Raw genomic sequence first — 18,664 nt, 5'->3', positions numbered from 1 at the left:
AATACTCAAACAAGGAAGATGTCTAAGTGACAGGAACATGTTCGGATGGGGATGACACCCATGAGACTTGAAGAACCTGTGGCAGACTCTAATGTTATTTCCACGGTATGTGATGTTATTTCCAGGCTGCACACCACTGGTAAGTGTCAGGGATATTTGCAAATCTGTCTGAAAAATGGAAGTTGTGACGTTTTAGAGGACGAATGCTCTGGGGCATTGTATTATTTTCAGAAACATTAAAGAGCTACCGGATGGGTCCTGGGCTGGATTATTTGTTTCCCAGAAGCAGAATGTAGCACTGCATGGAAAAGCCATGGTGCTTTTTACAGCAGAATTTTCCAGGGATATTTTTTAGCCTTTCTAAACAAGGTTTTGGTATATTGTATGACCTAACGAAATGCCGTGTCACTGACTGCTTGCACAGTTTTACGCACACAGCTCGGGGGTTTTCCAGTCTCTTTCCTAGGTAACTTAAGGACAAATGCTGCCCTGACTTCATCTCCTCTGACACCAGACGCTGATTTTCAACGCCATCTGTCCCTGCTCCGGGCCAGGACGCAACAACCAACTCCGTGACAGTTGTCTGCCACTTTGAATGAGACTTTTTTTTTTCCCCGGGGAAAAATAGCCCTTTGTGGGACAGGAGTGCGGCGCTGCGGGCTTGAAAGGGCTTATTTCATCTCGGAGGCATGAACGGCGTTTGCAGTTCATGATCGCCGTGCCAGACCCAGCGCTGTCCCAGCAGCGGGACGTGGATGAACCTCGGTGCAGGCAGAAAAAAAGCGGCCAGTGCAAAACGCCCACTTAACTGTTGTTATTTGCAGGACGTGCTGGACAATCGCGTGGGTCTTACAACGAAAGGTAAATGCCCCTGTATTGCTCCACCGTGCCGGTGTAGCGCCCAGGGACCCTGCTTTGCCGTGTTTAATGGATGCTCGACCCAGAATCCCGGCAGCAGGAGCTTCCCACCGAAGTGTTTTTGTCCGGGCTGTTTCAGCGGCGACCGCGGAGGTTTTGGGGGTGCCCGCGTGGCTCTGGCGGCAGCGCTGGAGCGGCCGGATCTGCTTTTCCTGCTGAAAAGGGGATAACCGGCTGCGGGGATAACCCCGACCGAGCGGCCAGGCGTGTTTGCCGGCGGCATTGGGAATTAAAAAAAAAAAAAAAAAAAGAAAAGAAAAGGCGGAAAAACGAAGAAAGCCGCAGCCGGAGGTTCCCCGGCGCTCCCTCCCCGGCGCTCGCCGTGTGTCCCCGCCGGTCCCGCTCCGGAAGCGGCGGCGCCCCCGGGCCCGCCCCGCTCCAGCCGGGAAGGGGCGGGAGCGGCGGGAGCGGCGGCAGGTGCCGCGGGCCGGCAGCGAGCGAGGATGGCGGCGGGGGACCCGGAGCAGGCGCGGTACTGCGGGCGGCTCTCCTACCTCTGCCTCAAGCTCAGCCTCATCACCTACTCCACCTTCTTCTGGGTGAGCGGCGGGCGGGGCTGTGCGGGGGGCTCGGCTCGGAGCGGGCAGTCCCGCGTCCCCCCCGCCCGGGCACGGAGCGGGGTCCCCCTGCGCCAGGCCCCGGGCTTTGGCAATCGGTGGGTGTTTCCGCGGCTGAGGTGGCGGGTGTCACACCCGTGGCAGCGCCCCGACCTTCCCTAGGGACTGACAAACTGGTTTTGGAGGTTGGGGAGCTGCAGGAGTTGGAAGTCGGGCAGGTAAAAGTCGTCCGTGCGCGTATTGAAACGCGGCTCTTTCCCCCGGGGGAGGTGGGCAAATAGAGCCTTTGCCCTACAACGTCACTCACCCGTGTATGGGATAAGCCCTCTCCCGAGCCTTGGCGGGGTGAGGCTGCGACGCTATAGAGAGTTACAGGTGTGTGGTACTTGCTGTCCTCATCCAGGTGCTGGAGAAAGCCATTAAGTCGCAGGGGCCAGGCTACGACCACTGACTCCTGACATGTGGCAAATCTACCCAGACCAGGCACCCCCCGTGCTGGAAGGAGCCCTTGGGGCTCTTTTTAAGTACGCTTTGTAAGCACCATGATTTTAAAAGATGCTTTTACGGGCTCTGGGATCCTGAGGTGTTGCCGGCTCCGGGCTGTGCTGATGTCGGAGACGCTCAGGCGGGATTTCTTTCTGGCCTTTTCAGTTTCAACGCTGCTTGGGCTCCTGTTTGGCCGGCCTGTTTCTGTCTGACACGGTGTTTGCCAAGTGGGATCATAAAAGCTTTTAGTGCGCTGCGTGGGAGGAGACCTTTAGATCCACCAGCTCTGATAGTAGGTTGTCTGATTAAAGATACGATTTAATGAAAAAAAGATTGAAACACGGAGTGTTCGGGTGCAATTCAGGCTTTTGGGGATCTTGAATATCTTATCTTTTGTCTGTCTGAGCAGACAAGCCAACCCTCGGGTTCAGGCTCCTGACACGACACTTTCCTGCGTTCCTCCATTCCGCAGGTGCGAGTTTCGGGAGGGAGAAATTCGGAGTGTTATTTTCCCACCCCCGTTTCCCCGGCGGAGGGCCGAGCTCCTCGTTGTCTGCTCCTCGCTTCCCGTGGGCACCGAGGGCCCTGCGTGGTGGTGGGATGCGAGCATTCCGTCTGGTGGCGGAGAAAGGGCCCTTCTTGAAGCGATTCCCGGAGCGCCCGCGGAGGACAAAGCCCCTTTCAGGCAGCCCGAGGGATTTTATTTACTCTTTGTGGCTGCTCGCTGTGGATTTTCAATGCTCTGCCCTTGTTTATAACCAAGAGCTTCCCTTTGTCGGCTGCGCCGGGGAGATGGTTTGCTCCGGGAGGGAGAGGGGGAGGGATGGGGGCTGCGGGAGGGGGAAGGAAGGATGGGAATGCTGGCCTTTAGCTCGGGGGAAGGAAGGCTGGCGCTGGGCATCATCCCGGCGCTGGGGCCGAACACGCCCCGTATTGTGCGAGGGGCAGCCTGTGGGCTCCGCTCGCGAAATTCCCTTTCATTCCAGCTTAGCGAGGCAGATCTCATCAGCTGTAAATGCCACTCGCCCGGTTCTCTTTTCAGCTGTGTTATTCTTGCTGAGTTTGGGGGTTTGATGGGGTTTTTTTGTTTGTTTGGTTTCTTTTGGTTTGTTTGTTTGTTTTTTAATTGGTGTAAGTGGAAGTAAAAGTTTGGCTGTGGAGTATTGGCTTGCTTAAATTTCGGGTGGTTTGTGATGTTCTGTGGCCGTCTGGGGCTTTGACCTGCTGGATGCTGAGTTCATTCAATTCCCTCCCTGCTGTAGCTGTTTCTCTGGTACATTACGAGCGATGAACGCCCAGATTCGAATCCCCAGGATGGCTTTAAAACCACCAGGAACTAAATAATGAGCCTTATCCAGCGCAGAGAGGAAATTAAAGCATCACTGGGAGTGTCGGAGGGGTTGTTTGCTGCAGGCCCTGTGTCTTCTCATGGGTCTTAGCCAGCACTTTTTAAAAAACTGGTTATCCCAGTAACTTTTCCAGGTAACTCTTCTGCTGGTGAATGTAGCTGTAATGTAATTTTTCTCGCCTGGCTGAAGCAAAACCCAGCAATTTAAACAGAAGGTGCTGCTGTGTTGAACGGCTGCTTTATTTAAGAATAAGTACTGTAAATACAGGGTTAAAACCTCTGCTTATAAATAAATAAATGCTTTTGATTTCTCTTGGGAAAGCAGCTTCTGTGCATGCAAAAGCCCCGGAGAAGTCCCCTGGTATTTGCTGGTGGATGCTGATCTAATGTGAGTCAAGGCCAGTTAATTTTTCCTGCGTCCACAGCTGGAATTGCCAAGCTGGGAGCTGTTAGGAAGGATGCAGGATGTAAACAGCCCCTGTATCAGTGAGTTCCCTACATAAGAGTTGTGTCTCCAGCCCCAGCCACAGGAAGGGCCGAGAGGAGACTCGGGTGGGATGACTGCTAGGTTACCACATCTGCCTGTCATAAATAATTGCTGCTGCTGGTTTGACCATATTAAAGGCTCAAAAGATTTTTGTTAAATGCATAAAAAAAAGTAGAAGATAATAAAAGCGTAAATCTTGGAGGGTGTGTGAGCAAAAGTGCAAATGAAAAGGGGTGAAGAGAGATGTGTACGAGATGTTACGTGTGTCTATGTATCTTAAGGTTTTTAAAGTGGAAATGTGCCTTGTATTTTACTCACAGGCGCCTTTGAATCTCTGAAACAAGCAAAAAACTCTGAAATTTGATGTTTTGATGAGAAAACCATGGTTAAGAAAAAGAAAGTTCAGTAAAAGTTCTGGTCTTGAAACAGCGCTCTTCTGAAATTCTGATAATCCTCTTCAAGCTTTAATAGCTATGGTTTATGTCCAATGTTTTGGGTTTTTTTTTACTTTTCTAGGCAAGAGTTAGTGTTGCTTTTGTTAATGGTATTTCAGCGTTTGCAGGAGAGTCTGGTTTTGGGGTTTTAAAATAATTTTTAAAAAAATTAACAATAATAATAATAATAGAACTCCTGAGTCGTGTGTACAAGTACAGTCCCCAATTTTATAGGCTGTGTTAGGTTTGTGTGGTGCTGAGACTCCATCCTCAGCTGTTAGAGCTGCATTTAAAAATTTCTAACTGATTTGTTTATTTTGTCATCTGCCTGAAAAGAAATCAATAACGTATTACCCAAACCTCCAATCTCTTTAAAGAATAAAACTGGCAGTGCAAATGGACCATCTGGTAATAAAAAAAAAACAAACCAATTACAGTTATAAATTTTGTTACCTGTTATCTGCCCAGAGTGTTTTCTCTTCTGTCATCACTACAGCACAATTTCTGCATTTGTCAGAGGGGGAGTCACTCTCAATTTGCTCCCATCAAATTTTAAGTTGCTTTTTAAATAGCTTCAGTGTATTTATTCTTATGGGTGAGCCCTCCTGAGAATTGGCTTTTTAAATGACAACTTGGTGGCACTCCCCACATATTGTCCTTTGGGGATATTATTCATTCCCCTAGAACGTCGAGGATTTCCAGTATGTTGTTAATTATTTTAAGACATCTCATAGTTAAAAAAAGTATTCCAGCTGTTTGGCTCACGTTCTTGTAAATCATGTTGTGTGTTCACCTAGCCCTTTGCCCGGGATATACCGTGTTCATATCCAAAACTAAGAAGTGAAATTAAAAATGAAGAAGTGTAATTAAGAAGGGTCGGTGTGCAGGGAGCAGACCCGTGGAAATGTCATGTCAGGAAAGAGGAATGTTGTTTATCACATAGCCAAAATGATTGATTTGTATCTGGTCTCTTCCCTGAGGATGTGTCTGGCTGTTGGAGTCAGCAGGAAAGTTTTTCCACTGCAATTTTCGTGATTAAGTATTGTGGGCTATTTTTAATTTTAATTAATTCAGCATAACTCAAAGCTATTTGCAGCCTGCCATAGGCTTAGTAATAAGTGATTTTGACTTAACTAATTATTTTGATGGAAGTATCTTTGCCTTTTTAAATGAAATATGTCTCTTCGTATTTCACTTCTGGCTTTATCAGGCTCAAGAACGTGAGAGTAACTTCAAACTTGGATTTTTTTGGGTTTTTTTTTTGTTTTTTTTTAATCCAGTGCCTTTCTCCTGATGGTAGGGGTGGAGGTGTAGGATATACCTGGCTGTGTTTACTGAGCCTAAATGCAATAGGAGCTGGTATGAAGGGATGGATAAGCTGTTTGCAGATGGGCTTAGAAACTGTTATGTTAAATATATATATATATTTATACATACACAGGGAGAAGAACAGACAAGCAAAGGAGGATCATTAATGCCACGGCAGTTTTTTTCATATATGTAATACATGTGATCTCAGATGAGCAATAAGTTACATTTCAATCAGTGCTGTATGTTTCAGTTTGTTTAACTTCCAGCATGCTAAAATATTTTTGAAATGAATAAATTTGATTTTTTTATTTCCAACACAGCTCTTTTTCTGCCCTAGTCTTTGAGTTCTGATGGTTTTTTTCTTAACTTCTCTTTATCTGAACTTCTGCTTTGGGTGTTTCTCTGTTTATAATGAATCCTGAAGTGAGCAGTCCCAGGCTCCTGTGCACTCACAACATGTCACGCCTGTGTTTACTGGGAGAAGGAATAACATCCGTGCTCTCCTCTGTTTCTGTTCCAGATCATCGGAGCCCTCGTCCTCGCCGTGGGGATTTACGCAGAAATCGAAAGGCAGAAGTACAAAACTCTAGAGAGTGCCTTTCTAGCCCCAGCAATTATTTTAATACTTCTGGGCGTTATAATGTTCCTGGTGTCCTTTGTGGGTGTGCTGGCTTCCTTGAGGGACAACTTGTGCCTTCTGCAAGCTGTAAGTGCTGTGATTTTTATCCCTGATTTCCAGTGCTTTGCTTCCGCTCTTCAGTGCCCTCTGAATTCACACCCCATAACTGTGTCTGCGTTGAAAAATGTTTTAGTGAAGTTGCTTTATTTTAATGAAATCTGAATTTAATGGCAGTGATCCCTCCATCAGGGAGCAGCAGCCCGTGGCAGCAGACAGTGACCGGCGAGGGCGCGAGCCTGGCGCTGAGAAAACCAACTTCCCAGTAGTTAAGGTTTTTATGGAAAATAACCAGGAATCTTGACTACTGTCAGTCGGTGTGTATGTTGTGCAAGCTCAGCTGTTGACATGCCATTTGACACTGGCTTCTCATTTGAAGCTTGGAGGAAGCAGCTCAAGAAGGAAATCCTGGCTCGGGCTGATGTCTGGTGGTGGCTGGAGTCTGCCTGTCCTCCCCCGGGAAGCGGAATGTAGGGGTAGATGTGGAAGTGTGTGGTACAAGGCTAGCTGAGTAGCTTGGGGATTTGAGAGAAGGGCCCTGAGGGTGAAATGAAAGGGACAAGGTTTTTCTCTCCAGTGCCTGGGAAAGAGTAAATTTTAGGGGAATTCCTGCTTAACGCTGTGGTTGCAGATGGAAGTTGCACGTGCGACTAATTAAAAATAAAGTGGGGAAACATCTTTTTCGCCTCCACAGAATCAGAGATAGTTTGGTTTGGAAGGGACCTTTTAAAGACCATGTAGTCCAACTCCCTTGGAATGAGTAGGGACACCTTGCACTAGACGAGGTTGTTCAAAACCCAGTCCAGCCTGGCCTTGTCATGCCAGTTCAGTCCAATGAAATGCTGAATACGTGGTATGTTGTGGGTGACCACAACAATCAAAGCCAGAAGTAATGGTGGATTTGGAAGTTATGCTGGAGTTTTACTGAGATCCCATCCTTAGGCTTCTTTCACACTGAGTGTGGTGGCGTGTCTGATGCTGAGAACATTTTCCGTTCCTGTTCTGGTAGCAAACCCGGTTGGGTATTTAACAAAGCAGGTCCCTGATTCCTGCCTCTTAGGCTGATTCCAGATTTAGCAGGAGAAAAGATACCTGCCTGGTGAATTCATGACACTGATACTGGGTATAGAGCACACAGAAGTTAAACCAGCTTTGAGAGGAGAGCATTAGGGGTTATTTTCAGACGAGGGATCATAACACTCCGCTCCCTTGAAGTTCACTGTTCCACAGGCAGACCCAAATTCACATAACAACCATCTTTTATGCCTGAAGGGTTAGAAAAACATTTCAGGTGCTGGTATTTTGCAGCCATCTCATGGTGCTGTGGATTTCTTCGTGTTACTCGTATTTTGCACGTGCTTTGATGAGAAGCCACAGGTGCACGTGTGGTGTGAGTGCATCTGTGAGCATGTGTAGATAGATACACACACAGATAAATGTGTACAGCAGCATAGTAAAAGGTACCAAGCCTGGAACTTTGCTTTGATTTAGTGCTGGCAATTTAGTAGAAGGTGGTTTGGATTATCTTAAGGTTGCTGCTTCACCCACTAATTGGCAGCAACAGGTAAGCACTGGTTCTGTAGGAGACATAAAAACATGAAGTTTGGTGAGGTTCATAGCAGTCCATCAGTGTGCTTCTCTGGGGTGCTGTTGTGGAAAGAAGTATCTTGGCATGATAAATATATCTAATGGTTTTGAGACCATTCAAAGCAGACAAACAACGTGTTTGCCAATTGGGCAAAACCCAGAATAACTCAAGCGAGGAAAAATGGCTTTCTGGTGACGTGCGGAGTTTTATGAGAACACACCCACAATTTCCTATCATCTTCTTTAAAATGCCATCTCGTTTGCTGGAAGCCAAATCTCTTGGCAACTGAATGTTAGACTCAGGGGCGCTAATTGAAGGAATAATTGGGGTTTGTTCTGTCTAATGAGTCACTTGCACTTGTTTTCCTGCAGTTCATGTACATCCTTGGTATCTGCTTGCTGATCGAGCTGACCGGTGGAGTGGTGGCCCTGATCTTCAGAAACCAGGTGAGCTCCTTGTCTTCAGGTTTGGATCTCACAGAGAACGTGACTTAAGAGCCACGAAGTTCCAGGTGTGCAAAATAAAAGGTGTTAAAGTTGTCACTGAGCAGCAATCGATGGAGGTCCGAAGACAGGTCCAGGCCTTTCAGGGCCTCCAGGGTTCAGCGAGGGTGGGATTTGCCTCCTGCTCTGGAGATGAATTCCAGATCAAAGAGTTTGGAGGAAATCTGGTAACTACGAGTGTGCAATACAGGCAAAACAAGTTTCCAGCTCTTTGTGTATTACAAAGTGCTTTCTCCTGTTTTGCCATCTGGGTCTGACTGCTGATTTGGGAAGTTTCCAGGTGGGTTTGGAGACTTGGTTATTTTTTAGCGGCCAAAATGTTTTACCTAACCTGAAGGGCAGCTTTTCCCTGCCCACATCCATAAGCAACATAATTAATTTATGTAAGAGACCCCATCATTCACAAGCACGCTATTACTGTATTAAAACCTTGATTTTTCTAGACAGAAAGCAGCATGCTGTTCTTTTCAGTTAGAAATGCTTTAAAACATAAATGTGCTCGCTATGGCAAGTACTAGATTGCTGTGCTTTGACTTGTTTTTCTAGTCTGGCAAAATATGAGCATTAAAAGGAGATGCTGAATAACAAGACGTTCCTTCCCCACCCCAAAATCCTACCAAGCTCATTTTCCACAAAAGCCATACATACATGTGATGTTAAAAAAACCCACAAAACAACAACAACTTAAAAAAAGATTAAAAAAATAATAACTCTTTTGTTATTTTGAAGTAGTGCTATGTTGTCTCTGGCTGGTGCTTTCTTCTTACTCCGTGCTGGACAAAAGCAGGACAGCTGTGCTTAGGGACAGGTTTCTTTCCTTGTTTTTCAAGGTTAATGGAGAAGTTTGGGTCAGTATGGGGAGGACAAGGAAGTGTTTATAAAAGCTTAGGGTAGCAGCCTTTATTGAGGTGCTGTTTGTCTTGCATGTCTCGCTGATTTTTTTTTCCCCCCATTTCTTTCTCCACTGCCCTCTCAGATCTGTAGGGTCTAAATGAGGTTCCTGGCCAGTCAGGATGGTCCTGCAAATTGTTGTTTGTCATCACCGATGTGCTAATGCTTTTTTGTTCTGGTTTGTGTGTAAGTGTTGCAGTTTGTAATACTGAGAAGATGAGTGGTTGTATTTCAGGTTTGCTGACCTGTAAGGATTTTTAGCTTTGGGTATTTTAGCAGCTGGATTGAAAGGGAAGTCGTTACATTCTGGTTATGATTAGGCCCTGTTTTTACTGTGCTGTGATTGTGCTGGATCTTGAAAATTTGTTGCTTTAATTTCTAAGTTGCCGTGCTGAGGAGAGTCCATCTTATATCTGCCAATATTTCTCAAAAAACCCGCTGTAAAACATGCAGATACCCTTTTTTTTTTTTTCTGCCTCAGGTGAAACAAAGCTCCTTATGTGGCAGTTATGGACTCCTTGGAAAATCAAATTAATGGAAAATTCACAGAAAATAAAAGTTCATGGAAGGTGGTGGTGACACAGTCAGCTCTTGTTGCTCGGGCTGTGGTGCAGACCCAAGATCCACTGTTCTGTCACCCAGGTGGTGGTGAGGATCCCAAGGGCCCAGAGGGAGGGATCCTGCCTGGGGATAGCTGGACCGTGTCTGGGAGATGCTTGGAGAGTCCAAACCCAGCAGTGTGGCTGCTTCCACAAGAAACAACAGATGGTTGGGCCCTGCAGGGCTGAGCTAGGATTTGGTTTTAACTAGGGTTTGGGTTTTCCTTAAAGAAAAAAGCCTTTTCTTTTTGTTTCCAGCAGTTACACTTGTCACCTTAACCTGCTGTTCCGATTTTGTTTCTGTGTGTGCAACCCACGAACCTTGTTTCCCTTTTGTTACAGACAATCAAGTTTTTGAACGATAACATCAGAAGAGGAATTGAGAATTACTATGATGATTTAGACTTCAAGAACATCATGGATTCTGTTCAAAAGCAGGTTTGTTGTTGGGTTTTTTTTTTCCCTGGGACTGACTTGGTGCCAGCATGCAGCGGGTCCTTGGCGACAGCTTTGGGTTTTTCCAGTGATGTGATAATCAAATTCTCAGTGATGAGAGGGGTGGGATCTTGTGTGCCCCTGTTCTGGTGTCGCTGAGATCAGGGCTCACCCAGCATTCCAGCTGGCATTTAAAACCCTCCACGTCACTGATAAAAAACAGGGGGCCAAAATGCAGCTTTGGCCTTGGCAGGTGCCACTCAGATGCTCAGGGTCAGATCCTACAAACACGTTGGGCTTATGGAGACCCCACGGCTGGACTCAGAGAAACTCAGCCTAAATTCCACCCAAGGCCTTGCAGCTCAGCGTTTCTGCTGGTCCAGGAGATTCAGAAGCATCCTGTTAACAGGAGGCACTGTGGATAAAGAGAAATGAGGTGGCATTTAGGCTGTTAGAACACAACGTGTTGTGTTGTCGCTCGAGGGCACCCAGAGAGCTCTCTGACAAGGTGGTTGGTGGAAGGAAATGCCCGTGGAAGTGCATATACCTGTTATTAAACTTGAGAAGTGCTGCTGAGCCCAGCTGAGCATTACTTAATGGCACGTGGAGTTGACTCACAGCCTTTTTTTTTTTCTTTAATAAGGCTGGTCTGTTGAAATGTTTATGGGGTTATTGAAGAGTTCTGCCATGCGGTTCAGAGACTATAGAAGAAGCAGAAAATGTTTAGAAGTGTGATGTCAGGGCCCATGTGATGTCCATGGCTTTGCCAAGTAGTGATTAAAAAAAAAATTAACTTAGGAGGTGTTGCATGTGTTTTAGGACATCGTTATGGAGATGGCAGCCTGCTTTGAAAAACAAAGTTAGCATGGAAAGTCTGTCAAAAGCAAACCATCCTGAGGAAATTCTGTCACTAGAACTTCATAATGCTTTAAAGTTTCCATGCACTGCCCAAAATTATGGATACATACAGCCAATATACATCTTACTGATTAAATGAACTGCTGCTTTTCCCTTTGTTTAAATTATAAAGTGAATATTTGTATGAAATCAGCGTAAACTTACAGTATTTGTTTGGCAGATTTCAGCTCTTCTAAATCACACCCCCTAATGTTTTGGTGAGATTGATTTATGCCTCATAGCAATGCTTTTGTCTTTTACACCCAGTTGGAAATGTAGTCATAATCCTTCAGACAACTGCGGGAATTTATTACAGGTCAAGATAGAATGAATTTAAAAGTGTTGCTTAGTGATGTCCAGACCTGGAAAGATAATTTTTCAACTTGGAAAAGATGGGAAGTGGAACTCAGCCACCGGTGCTTTGCTCTGGCACCCCGGGTTACAGCTGGATGAGTGATGGAGGAGTGCCACCTATACCCTTAATTCTTTTTAATTCTGTCTATCATGTACATTCATACATGCCTTGCTGATATAATGACAGAATTTTTTGGGTGGCTCAGGGCTTTTTAAATTGTTTTATTCTAACTTTGTTTTCTACTTATTCAAAGACTTCAAGATAGGATTTTTTCACCTACTTCCCCTTTAACATTTTAGAATCGTAGAACCATTTAGGTTGGAAAAGACCTTGAAGATCACTGAGTTTTGTGCTGTTTTTTTTCCCAGTTTAAGTGCTGTGGTGGGGAAGATTACAAGGATTGGTCCCAAAACGTGTACCACAACTGTGGGGCGCCGGGCCCGCTGGCCTGTGGGGTGCCCTACACTTGCTGCATCAGAAATAAGGTAAGTCCTGGCCCCTCAGCATCATGGGGTTCACTTAGAAAGGCTGCTTTAGGAATTCTGGGGTGGGAAGTGAAGGAAAATGGGTCCTTCCCTCCCCTGATGGATCTGTGGGTCTTGACTGCTTGAAAAGGAGAAAATAAAAGGGGTTCGATGTGTTGGCTCTGCCCCGTCGTACTGACCCCACTGCGCAGCCCCAGAAGGGATCTTGGGAGCTCCTCTGAACTCATGGCTGGCCTGAATGAGAGCTGCCTGAAGTTGAGTTTTGCTGGTGTTTTCCCCAGGGTTTGCTGCTCCAGCTTTGCCAGGAAGCCTGGGCCCTGATTGCTTCCGTGGGTGGGGGCTGGAGTGATGTGCACCAGCTGCTGTGTGAGTTAAAACCCAGAGTGACCTCGTCATCCAGCTTACTCCAGAAATGTGGGCAACTGACCTCAGGATCAGGGCATGCCTGTGGGCACAGGTCTAGACCAGGGCTGCTGCTCTGGCCTAACCTGTCCTTGAAAACCACCTGCCTTCCCACTCTCTAAAATCCTGGAAGGACTGGGGTGGTCTGGACCAGTTTCTCCATCTTTGATGAACTGGTATTAACTGGTGCTGACGGCAGGAGGAGCAGGCATTGAGTTTCATAAAAATATCTTTCAATTTTATAGTTCATTGCCCTTCATTTGAGGGATATATACAATGTTGAATTTGATGAAGGATTGTTCCTCAGTTTAAAACCAGCCCAGGCAATAATCCTTGCCTCGCTGGGTTTTTTATCTTTGTTCTGAACAAAGAACAGAGATAAACTGAGACAGAGAAAATTGAGTGTGTGTAAGAGGAGACAGCAGAGCTGCTGGTGCCTGCTCTGGGCTGCCCTCTCAACATCTGCCTTGAGCACGGCTGTTTAATTACAAACAGCGAAAATAAACGCAATGGCTGCGTCAGTAGGTGTTGCTGAGAAATGTGTCTCATGTGAAGGTGTTTATTACATGTGCTTACGCATTTTTGGTGCGTGAGAAAGGGTCTGTTTAAATCTGCGGCGAGCTTTGATTTATTCTCAGGAACCAAAGCTAAACAGTTATGCTTTGAGTCTTGGGTGCTTGAGAGTGAGATATTTGTGTATATGAACGTAGTGTCTGCTGATCTGCAGCTGCATGGAGCAGAATAACCCAGGATTTTGCCCTCAGGAAAGGGAAAGCACTAAAATAAAAACTTCTCCGAGGGAAAATGGGGAGTACACTCTCCGTGTGGTTCACTGACAGCTGGACATGGGAGGGGCGAGGCTGCTTGTGAAGTGTTAAGCTCAGGGAGGTGAATTGAAAGGCAAGGAGAAGCCACCCAAATCACAAACAAACTCCATATTTAAGCACAGGCTGCTGATCAAGGATGCTGCAGTGCACTGGGGCTCAGGGCTTTGCCACACTCGTGGCATTGCTGGGCCTCGTGGAGTCCGAGCGGCGCAGACGCTGCCCGGCAGGGTGACACCAACACCGGGCTGCAGGGATGGCTGCCTCGGGGAAAAAGCCAACCAGAGGATGCATAAATCTTGTATGTTTGACAAATGCTTCCAAATACAGGCTGGTTTCTTTCCTGGAAAGCCGCAGATAGGGTTTGTGATTACTCATTGGCTTTGTAGTCATGGAAAACTCCTGCTAATGTTGGAGGTTGGATTCTGATCCTCTTTAAAAAGCCTCCTGCTAACACGAGCCAGGCTCACGCTGGGGGGGCTCTGAAGGAACTGTGTTTAAGTCAAAGTATTTATGAAAGACTTACACTAGTGTAGCAGGTAAAAATTAGTCCCAAATGCCTATAATCCTCTGTTTCTAATGCATTTATCCCTGCTGCATCTATAAGCCCTGCTTATGCCACGATGTGCTGTTGGCAAATGCGGTTTCAAATGAAACGATGTGACTGCCTTCCTTGTGGTCATGTACAGTTGTTGTCTATTCAAGGTGGGAGCCCAGATTTTGGGGGCTTAAGAACTTCGACCCTGCCTGCTGTTTCTGCCCTTTTGTAGCGCCCATCTTCCATCTTTGGCAAACACCTCTTTTCCTTCTTGGGAAGGTGACCTGGGGATGCCAGGCTACCCCACTCAGAGACCAGCAGCGTTTAGAAATCGTCATTCCTACATCTTGTTTTAATTTTGGGGGAGGGGGTATTCAGTTGCCCAGAGAAGCTGTGGCTGCCCCTGGATCCCTGGAAGTGTCCAAGGCCAGGTTGGACGGGGCTTGGAGCAACCTGGGCTGGTGGAAGGTGTCCCTGCCCATGGCAGGGGGTGGCACTGGATGGTCCAACCCAAACCATATCAATCACACAGTTTGTTCTGCCTTATTTTTCTCATTTCCATATTCTCATTTTCTTCCATGTCTTTGGCTTTGTTCGCTGCTTTCTTTGATGCTGGTGGGCTTTATGTTTTGGATGATTTGTAAGTGAGGGGGGTATTTTCAGGTTAGCTTTGCCAGGCCAGGTAAAACTTTGGAACCCACAGAAAAATATTACGTGGCTACAAGAAATGTGTTAGTAATTTGTGGTGAATGCAAGCACTCAGTGCTTTTTAAAAATATATGAATTTTCAATTCATATAAGTAGTGGTATATAAAATTACATTGTAATAAACTCAGTCTTGTGAAATGTTCACACAAGCATTCGTAGTATTGGACCTTATTTGAAGCTTAGATATTTCTGAGCTTAGATTTGTCGTTGTGATGGCATGAAGGCCATTTTATGTTAACCACTGGTTTTCTTAGTAAGATGTGTTAAGTTATTAAGGCTTTAAAGTGAAACCCAAGCTGTTCGTTCTGTGGAAACTGCTGTGTTGTAGCTCTCTTTGATGCTGATGCCACACTGGTTTTGTTGGATAGATATGGCTCAAATGTGTTGTGACACACTGACAGTGCTCATTTCTCTGAAATCCTGTAGAGCTCTGACTAAATCTGACCCTGGGCCTGCTGGAAGAAACTGGTGTCGGACTGGGAAATAACCCTGGTCTGTGGTTTTGTATGGGCTGGGCAGACACAGGAAGAGTAAAAATAATGGTTTTTGTGATTTTTGTTTTCTGCTGCAGTTTGTATCTGTTGTTTTCTTTTCAGACAGACATTATCAACACTATGTGTGGATACAAAACCATCGACCAAGAGGTAACGTAACCATTGTCCGCCCTGCCGTGGCAGAGGGTGCTGCTTCCCTGCATTGTTTTTGGTCAGTCATAAAGTTGCCTTCTGCCTTGCTTCAATCTGCCAGACAGTTAAATCAGCAATTAAAATGATTTTTTTTTTCTGGAATAACTTCCACATATTAAAAAAGCTAATCTTGTTTGATTGTGGTATCTCCCCTTCTCAATATTTTCCACGATTCCTTGTTTGATGACAACTTCCCCAAGCCAGAGTTTCTCACTGAGTAAAACTGGTGTTAGTAAAGCCAACTTAGCTGTTTCTAAAGTGTTTTATATCCCAGTAGTGGGGTTTTTATTTTTAGGCCTGCAATAGTTATTCCTGGAAGAAGAGCGGTTCTTCCCAGGTTGTGTTGGCAGCCCTGTCCTCCCTCCAGGAGCGGGATGGGGCCTCCTCCTTCCAGCTTTCCCTTTTGGGAATAGCCCTGGTGACTCCAGAGTAGAGACTGCCAGCTCGAGGCAGTAATTGCAGAGTGATTAAGAAGGGAAATCAGTAATTGGATCTGCCCTGAGTTCTCCCCTCCTGGCTCTGGAGTGCTGGTGTGGGGGGCTGCTCTGGGAAAGCCCCTCTCCCCAGCCCATTTGAGGCACTTGGAGCACAATGCCGGCCTCGGTTGTTGGGTTTTGGGATTACTGGTTATCTTTACACACAACTTGTCTTCATTTGGGTTAATTGATTTACGGCTTAATCACCTGAACGCTCCAGCCTGGCTCCAATGCCCCGAGCACTTAAGCATATGCTTAACTTCACCCCATTCATCTGCTTAGGACCCTTTGCAGCCTCAAGTGCTTTCCATATTATGGGTTGGGGTCACGGAGCAGCACAGCTTGCAGGACTGAGTCTCAAACCCTCTTGTTCCTGCCCTTTTTAGAGTCTATTGCAAAGCACTTGGTCCACAATTTATATTTTTCCACTGCTGTACTTTCAGCTTAGGAGCACAGACGAAAGCTAAAGGGAGACTTCTCTGCTTTCCAAGTGGTCTCAAATCAGAGTTGGATGTTATTTCTTGTAGAAAAGTGGCTGCAAAAACAGGTTTAAAGCAATGAAATAACTTATTTAGGTGTGGAACAACCTAAAAAAAGAAAGGTTTAGAAAGGTAACTTGTGCAGATGTGGAACAACTTAAGAACAGATGGAAGGATTAGTGATGACGTCTCTGTTAAACGCAGTGGGTTTAAAGAGGTGGGAAGGCAAACCAGATGTGCCTCCCTGAATTCTGAGTGACCACCACGTGTGTCACACAGCGGTGGAGCTGCCTGCTGAACTCTCACTCTGCTGTTTTGCAGCGCTTGAGCGTTCAGAATGTCATCTACGTCCGAGGGTGCACGAACGCGGTGCTGATCTGGTTTTTGGACAACTACACCATCATGGCTGGAGTGCTGCTCGGCATACTGCTGCCCCAGGTAGGGAGGGGTCACCGCCTTACCCACTGAAGGGAGCGTCTGATTTGTTGCTACACTAGGTGAAATCCCATTTGCTGTAACGCAGCTGGTAAGCCCAGGCAGCATTCTGGTGATTTGGCAGCATTGCTGCCACACCTTGCAGGATTCGGTGGGGTAATTTTCTTTTGCTTGGGGGTCTTTTTTCTCTCCTCCCTCCCCAGGCTGTGTCCACTGAGATTTTCTAACGCTCCAAAGGACAGGGAGTTAGTAGTTCACAAAAAACGATCCGTTTATACCCATTTATACGCAAAGTGAATGTATAGACAGATAGATAGGTTAGATATTTACACACACCACTGCCCATATACCTGATGTGCATATATGCAGTTCGTAAAGCCTTGCTGCGAGAGCAGCACGAGGCAAGCTGTGCCCGTGAGCTCTGAGCAGAGAGACCCTTTCCTTTGGCAGTTCCTGGGCGTGCTGCTGTCCCTGCTGTACGTCACCCGCGTGGAGGACATCATCGCGGAGCACAAGCTGGGCGAGCGGCTCTTCGACGACGCGCGGCGCAGGCCGGCGCCCGAGCTCGGCAAGGCTGGCTGCTGCATGTGCTACCCGGGGTGACCCTGGGCACCCTGAGAGCGGTGAGAGCCGGGCAAACCCTTCCCGGTCCGGAGCAGCGCTTGCTGGTGCCACGGTGCCCTCGGCGTGCCCACAGACGCCCCCAGCAAGGGCCCAGCGCCCTCGCGGGATCGCTGCCGGGGAGGTGGGTTTGTGGATCATTAAAATCTTCTTTTTGAGTGATTGCTGAGCGATAAACAAAGCCCAGGGCGACTGCTCTGGGGAGACGGGAACGTCGTCGGTTTCTGGGAAGCGCCTTTTCGCGCCTTGGGGATGTGTCGTGTTTAAATGGTTTGTCGTCTCCGAGCCTTATTTTCTTACTCCTTCCAAGAGAGATTTCTTATGGATCTACACAGTGATTATTAAACGTTTTTTGCTAATCTTGGTGACTTTACTGACAATGATGGATGTGATGCCGATCGCTTTCATTGCTCAGTTTTCTGTGCCTTTGAATAACGGGGCAGATGCCAACGTGGAATCAGTCAGGTAACGCTTGATATATTTTTTTAATGCAATTTATTACCGTCTGGATTTTGTATAAACTCACAAGATGTTTTGAGTTTTGGATGTACTGTATCTTTCCTCTTTAGTAAATTAACTGGGTGATTTATGACTTTCTGGGGTTTTTTTGGAGTTCTGTATGTCAAAGTGTTTCTAAATTTTGTTGTCAAAATAAAAACAGTAAGTTGTTTTTCTTAAAAAAAACCAAACAAACCACAGAGATTTTGTCTAATATGTTTTTCATTTTCTTATGTAAGCTAAGCCTGTCCCTCAGATGCTGAGATCCCAAGGTGGAAATAGGTGGAGCTGTGATTCTGGCTTGGGTGGTGCTGCCTGCCTGGGCTTTTGGAGAGGCGCTGAACATCTGTGCCTCGCCTGCTTCTCTCAGTGAATTGGGGACAATACTTGGGAGTCACCAAGAGCTCTGGGGTTTTTGTTGGTGTTCCTTTGTCCTGAGCATTTCTCTGCAGTCTCTCCAGCCCCAGCCAGGCTTGCAGGCAAAATGCAAACCCTAATTATCCTGATACTTCAAATAAACCAAAGAAGGGAAGAGAATAAAGCAGGTTTATGTTGTGAATATAAACCTCTGCTTTTCTGAACAGTCCACTAAGACAAATAGAGCAATATCTGATATTACTCTCCTCACTGGTTTTTGGTTTTGTTGTTGTTTGTTTTGGTGGTTTTTTGTTTTTGTTTTGTTTTGTGTTTGTTGGTTTTTGTTTTGTTGTTTTGTTTTGTTTTTATTTCCTTGTCCTGGACATTTTTTCTGCTTTCCTTTTTCCAAAATTCAGTGTTTTCTGTTTAGCTCTCTGCCTTCACCAGGAACTTCCAAGGAAGTTTTATGCATTTCCAGGGGGAAATGATGAGTCCCCAGAAGGGACTCATCCATTTCTTCGGTGTTCCTGCTGGTTTCTAGGGAGATCTCGCGGCGTTATTTCCTACACAGCACACTCTAGTGTCGGGTCCTGCACGTGGTCCAATTGCTCCACGTCGTTGTTGCCTAAATCTTCCCGGGGTCTGTCTTGATTGACACGCTTTGGTAAGG

The 18,664-nt window shown here is 46.3% G+C and overlaps 1 protein-coding gene across 1 annotated transcript; it reads left to right on the top strand.

Annotated features, from left to right (window-relative positions):
- The first annotated feature begins 950 nt into the window (after positions 1 to 950).
- Positions 951 to 17,980, top strand: TSPAN15 (tetraspanin 15). The gene is made up of 8 exons (XM_050305680.1): positions 951 to 1,457; positions 6,062 to 6,247; positions 8,177 to 8,251; positions 10,141 to 10,236; positions 11,854 to 11,970; positions 15,039 to 15,086; positions 16,405 to 16,521; positions 16,969 to 17,980. The coding sequence occupies exons 1-8, from the start codon at positions 1,362 to 1,364 to the stop codon at positions 17,119 to 17,121; spliced, it is 888 nt and encodes a 295-aa protein (XP_050161637.1). The 5' UTR covers positions 951 to 1,361; the 3' UTR covers positions 17,122 to 17,980.
- Positions 17,981 to 18,664: the final 684 nt, after the last annotated feature.

This window comes from Myiozetetes cayanensis, unplaced genomic scaffold (assembly GCF_022539395.1).
Source record: "Myiozetetes cayanensis isolate MyiCay16 unplaced genomic scaffold, myiCay2020 scf10, whole genome shotgun sequence".
Classification (NCBI taxonomy): Eukaryota; Metazoa; Chordata; class Aves; order Passeriformes; family Tyrannidae; genus Myiozetetes; species Myiozetetes cayanensis.
The sequence above is the reverse complement of the archived record's forward strand: the minus strand, read 5'-3'. Positions and strand labels throughout refer to the sequence as shown.